At 44.4% G+C, this 6,475-nt stretch overlaps 2 protein-coding genes across 3 annotated transcripts; both read right to left on the bottom strand.

Annotated features, from left to right (window-relative positions):
* Positions 1–23: 23 nt before the first annotated feature.
* On the bottom strand, positions 24–3,120 carry nme3 (NME/NM23 nucleoside diphosphate kinase 3). 2 transcript variants are annotated; one of them, XM_035614590.2, is made up of 5 exons: positions 2,971–3,120; positions 1,934–2,064; positions 1,705–1,806; positions 1,213–1,325; positions 24–989 (listed from the first exon to the last, which is right to left on the bottom strand). In XM_035614590.2, the coding sequence occupies exons 1-5, from the start codon at positions 3,014–3,016 to the stop codon at positions 872–874; spliced, it is 510 nt and encodes a 169-aa protein (XP_035470483.1). In that variant the 5' UTR covers positions 3,017–3,120; the 3' UTR covers positions 24–871. The 2 variants fall into 2 exon arrangements, with proteins under 2 accessions (XP_035470483.1, XP_035470484.1); XM_035614591.2 differs by lacking the exon at positions 2,971–3,120 and adding an exon at positions 2,804–2,946.
* Positions 3,121–4,107: 987 nt separating this feature from the next.
* mrps34 (mitochondrial ribosomal protein S34) lies at positions 4,108–5,872 on the bottom strand. Its single transcript, XM_035614588.2, has 4 exons — positions 5,754–5,872; positions 5,100–5,468; positions 4,946–4,988; positions 4,108–4,608 (listed from the first exon to the last, which is right to left on the bottom strand). Exons 2-4 carry the CDS (start codon positions 5,415–5,417, stop codon positions 4,310–4,312), a joined length of 660 nt encoding a protein of 219 aa, XP_035470481.2. The 5' UTR covers positions 5,418–5,468; positions 5,754–5,872; the 3' UTR covers positions 4,108–4,309.
* Between the last annotated feature and the right edge of the window lie 603 nt (positions 5,873–6,475).

Genomic DNA, 6,475 nt, shown 5'->3' with positions numbered 1-6,475 from the left:
ACACTGAAACTTGGTGAACAGAATTTTAAAAAGTTTCAAGTTTAGATTTATTTTTTTGGACAATTTAGATACAATCCACTTTGCATCATTATAGCAGTTTTATAAAAGCATGAATGTGACAAAATGATGGAAAATGAATATCTTTTATTAAAAAAAGATATTGAACTTCATTCTCTCATTATCAAAGCAGGAAACCTATTACACATATTTTAAAATGTATATCCATAATTGCATTCAAGTAGTGATGGGACAATCTGTTTTTACAATCAGAATCTTTACATACAGAATTTGAATTCAAAAAAGGTACAGGAAAATGAAGATCATGAATGTGCAAAAAGGCAAAATGGTTTATGTTAACATCTTGATTTCTTCAATCTTTTGGTTTTCATTACAGAGGAAACATCTACATTCAAACATTTCACACAAATCTCAGCAGAAGTGGAGACAAAACAATAGTACTTAGTACCGATATGGAAAAGGGTGATTTAGTGTACCTTTAATAGAAATTAACCTTTTGGGTTAATTGTTATGACATTTTATTGCATCAAATCCAAGCTTATTGCTTATAAACTGTATACATGACCTTGTGTTCTGCACTTATCAGGAACTACAATGGAACAGAAGGAGACAGTGTCAAGTCAAATTTGTGTCTTTTCGTGCACTTTTGCTTCGTACAATCATTTCACCTCTGAAATGCCCTTCGTACAGATAAAAATGTATTACAGCGAGAGACGCAGCGAGACATAAATGACACTGCATCTCTGCATGTGAGCTGCTGAAGCCAAAACCTTCCTCTTGAGGTATGAGGTGATCCATCTTGTAATGAGGCTAACATAAAATAACAATAACTGCAGACAGTGGATTTGGACCCTTAGTTGTAGATCCAGTGGCTGCAGTTGTCTTCCCAGCAGAGAAGCTCATTCTGACGGAACCACAGAGAGATTTCCCTCTGGGCGCTCGCCACAGAGTCGCTGCCGTGGATCACGTTTCTGTCGACGGAAACACAATCGGGACATTATAGTAAATACTATAGTGTTGTCACTGTTCTTTTAGTTTTCTCCTATGTCTCTCTTAGAAACCTATTCAAGACAAAATGCATCAATACTTTGATTGAATTTTCTTTGTCACTTTGTGTTCCTGTGAAACAATGTCTATATTACCATGGATGCAAAAAGTCAACTGTGACTGCAGCATAAAAATATTAGTTCTGACCTGCCCACTTCCACACAGTAATCGCCGCGGATGGTTCCTGGGAGCGAGTCCGCAGGGTTGGTCTCACCCAACATCTTGCGCGCAGTCTTGACCACATCCAAACCCTGCCACACCTGAGTGAGCAAACAGAAATATACATGACCAAAGCACAAAGGAGGTAAGTGTCACCACACCCTTTACAGAACAGTCACATTGTCTGAGAGTGTCAGCTTTTTCTACCTCGTTAGGCCTTAACATTTTCACAAAATTTGCCTTCATGTTGTAGACTGCTGGAAGTCGAACTGGAGAAATGTCTGCCAACTTTTTTTCCGTCATGCTCGAGTCATCATTTCAACTCAAGGGCTTCACTCATTTCCTGCTGCTGCTGGAGCTTGAACTCTCATGGTGACAAATAACTGCTGTGGTATCATTTAAAACCTCTATGATAAATAATCCATTAACCAGGATAAAGTTGGTCGTGTCCTGTGGAGATAGTATGCCGAGGTGTCTCACCATTGCAACAACGGGTCCTGAGCTCATGTAGGCGATCAGCCCACTGAAAAAGGGCTTACTCCTCAGCTCCGAGTAATGCTCCCTGAGAAGTTCCTCGGATGCCTGAGAATTCAAACACACGCAAGAAGAGACACATATTCAGATTGAAAGCTAATAAGATAATCAAGAGTTAAACTACTTTAGAGTCTCCAGGGAGTGTTTTTACTGGAAATAACAGATACACACATACCTGCATGAGTTTGAGGCCCACCAGCTTGAATCCTTTCCTCTCAAAGCGCTGCACGATTTCTCCCACCAGCTTCCGCTGCACGCCATCGGGTTTCACGGCCAGGAAGGTGCGCTCATTCACACCGGTCCAACCTAGAACCAATCGTGTGGCCAAAAGGAAGAGGAAAGGTCAGAAGTATTGCAGTGAACAGACAGCTGACGAAAAAGAGAAAAAGAATCTCAACTTGCATTCAAAATGGTTTAATCGACATTGAAAGACAGTCGGTGTCATTCACTGTTAGTTCTGCACACACACACACACACACACACACACACACACACACAGGTTAAGCATGAAATTGTCACTTGTTAGTTTCTTAGCCACAGTTTTTTTTTTTTTTATGGTGGATAAACTGTTTCCCCCTCTAGCTGTCTGCACAATTCCAAAAACACACACACTCTCTCTCTCTCTCTCTCTCTCTCTCTCTCTCTCTCTCTCTGTGTCTCTCTCTCTCTGTGTGTGGCCCGAGCCTCAGGGTCCAAGCTTGCTGCATCCAGATCATATTTCATCAGATTCTTCAATCCGTGCACGTTTAACCACCAAGATTTTTTTACGGCCCCATTCGCAGAGCTCGCGCTGCTGCATTAGCCAATCAGCGCTCACGGGCTCCAAACGCGATATTAATAGGACGATGATTCAACTTATGTTCCCTCGCGGACCAGACTGCGGCTGGTGGATTAGTAGCCGACAGAAGTCTGTGTTTGTGCCAAGAAAGAAAGCCGCATGCTGTTAACGTCTGTCGCCAAAAACGCAGCTTGTCTGTCGTTAGTCACACCACCTCACACTTCCGTGCGAACAAACACCGCCTCGGTTAAAAACGACACGAGTTACCGAAGCTCTGTTAAAAGAGTTTTGACGGTTTCCTGCCTCCTCAGTCCCTGTGTAGCAGCTAGCCGAGGCGCCCGTCCGGCGGGTGACTCCCTCTCTCTCACTCGCTGAGCGCTGGTCTGTGAGCAACATTGTCCCGCAGAGGAGCCGTTAATATCAACACCACCAACCTGTCTGGAAGATGTTGGCGAATATGGACAGAAACAGGCAGATCATTGTCGCCGGTAGTGGACGGACGGAGCACACTGCGTAGGGCGGAAGTAGGCGGAGGACGACGGACGGAGCACACTGCGTAGGGCGGAAGTAGGCGGAGGACGACGGACGGAGCACACTGCGTAGGGCGGAAGTAGGCGGAGGACGACGGACGGAGCACACAGCGTAGGGCGGAAGTAGGCGGAGGACGACGGACGGAGCACACAATGTAGGGCGGAAGTAGGCGAGGAGGACGTACACACACACACGTCACCACGCAGGTGACTTTTTGGGAAAAATCACAGCAAATCATCGGCACGTACGGAAACTCATTACTGCCAAGAAGAGACGACCTAGTGTGGACGTGATGAAATGAAATGAATAAAACTACTAGCCACTGTAGGTCACAATTAAGTGCTTACAAGTCAAAGTTTACTTACATATTGCATTATGTACGAAGTCTTGAACAATGACACATTTTAATCATCAATCCTGTCCGCTGAAGTTATCTCTATGACGGCGTATTAGGGCCACTGAGATTTTCAGAATAAAGTCATAATGTCACGGAAATAAAGTCATGATATTAAGACAAAAGTCATAATATTACTAGCCTGAGACCTAGACGAGTCCTGGGAGTTCCTTTATTTTTACTCTTTCCAGAATACTGTCTACCCCAATCACAACGATTAATCTGAAAATGGGCAGGGTTTATACCATGCTGCAGAGAGAAGCGTCTTTTGTAAACCAAGGCTGCTGCCAACGAACAAGCAGCAATGGGTAGGCAACCCCCAAGTGTTCTTGATGGATAGAAAAGGGCACAAGCCCTGAGCTATCCTCCAAGCCCAAGACCATACTACTACGAGCATTTGACTGAAAAGTACAAGATATTTTCAAATCTTTGCCACAAAAACGGCAATACTGGTCCACAGACATTGTGGAATGTGGTCATGTGTCATTTTAGAGGTGGAATGTCGGAAGATTAGCCTGCCGCCTGCGTTAAAATGAGGAATGTGGAGCATCTTGTAAAGTTTTACTTAAGTCAAGGTTTCACTGACTTCATCAGAGTTCCTGCTGCTGCACAAAAAATATTGCATTAAAACTCACTTAGAGTGACCTTATTTGACATCAGATTTAATAGCAATCACATCACACAGATACATGTTACACAGAGAGGCCTGCTTCAGATGAAAACAGAAGAGAATTTATTTGAGTCCATGACAGGCTTTGAGTGGAGGGCTTCGAGTGTGCTGAGACAGAAGAAGTTGACCGCCTCCGTCAACACCGATTTGGTCCAAAACGTCCAAGATTATCGAGTGTTTACACCGCTGTCCCCTCTTTGCTCTGCTTCTCTTGTTCCTGCCTGCGGAAATAGTCTTTGTTGAGCTGGACCTCCCTCTTTAGAGGTAAGGTGGGCTCCTTTGTCAGTACGCTGCCCGTTGCCTTCTTGTGCTGGGCCAGCAGCATGGCCCGGAGCAGGGGTGGGTAGGCGACATAGCGTACCGGCGGCTCAGGAAGTGGCTCAAAGTCCATGAATTGCTGCTCCATGTGTTTGGGAATCAGGCGCCAGTCGTGGTACATCACCTTGTCCACCTCCTTGACCTCACTCTCCTGTTTCCCTGCCAAGCGCAAATTATTTTTTTTTTAAAGTTACCACATTAGAGAATAATCATCACATGTTGTTCATGGTTATATGGGCACAAATGTGCTATTTGTTCCAAGAGCATCACGATCAAAGACGTCTGCAAAGAAAACTACAAGCGGAGTGGTGAGGTATGATGGACCTTGACTAAAGTGTACTGTTAGGTAATGGGAAGTCAATTTGGAACTGTCACTTTTTCATGTTACATTTATTTCGTTGCAAAATATCACCATTTTCTCCTAATGTCACGGAGGTCAGAATACTGTTTCAACTGATTCTGATCACTGCAGGGAACACAGTGCTGTATTATTTACCTTTGTAGGTGAGGACCCCCCATGCCTTGCCATGATCCATGTTCTGTAAACCACAAGAAACCAGGACATGCGTCAGTCTGAGTCCCCACACTCACTTCTACATCTGTTCATCGCGACGAAGCGTCACTGTGAACAGACAGTGGCCCGTGCTCACCTCAGCCGTGTAGTCCACCTTGACCTTGGTGATCTGCCAGTAGCTGGGCTCAGTGTGGTCCTCCAGCCACGACTTGCGGGTGAAGGAGCGGCCCACCCCGAACATCCTCATGCTCGCCAGCAGGGAGAAGAGGCGGCTCTCCTTGCGCACATCGGGCCAGGCCAGCACGGGCAGCATCTTCCCCGTGTAAGGCCGCTTCATCGTGTCGTAGTCCAGCGCGTACCTCTGGGACTCCCGCGGCTGGGACTTGAGCTCCCGGTACGCCCGGATCTTCCGAGCCATTTCTGCGATGAGACGAACTCGCTTTTTCTTCACCATGACTGTGTGATGTGTGACGTCAGGGCAGCTCCTCGGCGAGTCCGGTTCGTCCTGCACGGATGGAAATTAATTTACTTACATTGTGAACTAAGAAAGTAGTTCCCTCTGACTGCTGGTTACAGAGGAAACTGACCTCGGTCAGTGTGTCAGCACGGACTGTGAGCGGAGCGCACGAACACAGACTGACAGCCCGGCTGTGACAAGGCTAGCCTGAGCTAGCCGTTAGCTAGCGTCAAGATGATAAAAGCAGCACTGACGCCAACTGATTTGTTTTAACGGACTGTTGCTGAACTATCGATACTGTTCATAATGTGCAATTATCTATGCAACAATTACCTGAACGTCGATGATGTGTAGGACCAGTTTCACTTGACCTCTCCGAGCAAGCAAGGGAGGACTCTTCCGTTCACGCGGTCCGACTGCAAAATGTCCCGTGTTGACTGCTTGCGTACATTTGTTCCACATGTGTTTATATAAGGCAGCATATTATTATTTTTTCAATAATTTGATGATTCATATACCCGTAACTGATATTTAATAACCTGTTGTCTTTGTGTCTTATCACTACAACAAATAATGATGAAATAAGTTCTTTCTACCCATTTAAATGAATATTAAATGAATTTCTCGACAATATATGTTGTGAAAGATTCATGAAATATGCTTCAAATTGTTTATCGACAGAAAAGTGTTTAAAACCAATATGGGTTATTGAAGATGTATCAATGAAAGCATATTTAATTATCACTACAGAATATTTGGGCTGATTTAGAGATTTTTCTTTTATTTAATAATTTTAGCTGTGTACTGTGTAGCTGTGTATTTTGGATCCATACATGATCGACTTTACTGGTGTGAAAACAAATATCTGTTACTGCCCTGTCATCATTTGGAATCACAGTCATCTATTAGGACCTCAGTTTGTGAGTTATGTCATTAGACATACAGTACAGTGTTATACTTATAATCATCATCACGCAGTTAGGTTTTTTTTAAATACTGTAAAGGCGTGTGCTTAAAGACATTCACAGCCCTCTTTTACCTTGTTCTCTGCCATC

The sequence above is a fragment of the Scophthalmus maximus genome, chromosome 17 (assembly GCF_022379125.1).
Source record: "Scophthalmus maximus strain ysfricsl-2021 chromosome 17, ASM2237912v1, whole genome shotgun sequence".
In the NCBI taxonomy this organism is placed as follows: Eukaryota; Metazoa; Chordata; class Actinopteri; order Pleuronectiformes; family Scophthalmidae; genus Scophthalmus; species Scophthalmus maximus.
The sequence above is the reverse complement of the archived record's forward strand: the minus strand, read 5'-3'. Positions and strand labels throughout refer to the sequence as shown.

Coding starts and splice junctions, on each gene's coding strand:
- nme3 (XM_035614590.2), bottom strand. CDS start 3,016: ATGATCTGCCTGTTTCTGTCCATATTCGCCAACATCTTCCAGACAG. Junction 2,065..2,970: donor CGCCAACATCTTCCAGACAG/GTTGGTGGTGTT, acceptor GATTGGTTCTAG/GTTGGACCGGTGTGAATGAG. Junction 1,807..1,933: donor TGGGCCTCAAACTCATGCAG/GTATGTGTGTAT, acceptor TTGAATTCTCAG/GCATCCGAGGAACTTCTCAG.
- mrps34 (XM_035614588.2), bottom strand. CDS start 5,417: ATGGTGAAGAAAAAGCGAGTTCGTCTCATCGCAGAAATGGCTCGGAAG. Junction 4,989..5,099: donor AGGTGGACTACACGGCTGAG/GTGAGCACGGGC, acceptor TGTGGTTTACAG/AACATGGATCATGGCAAGGC. Junction 4,609..4,945: donor GGGGGTCCTCACCTACAAAG/GTAAATAATACA, acceptor TGCGCTTGGCAG/GGAAACAGGAGAGTGAGGTC.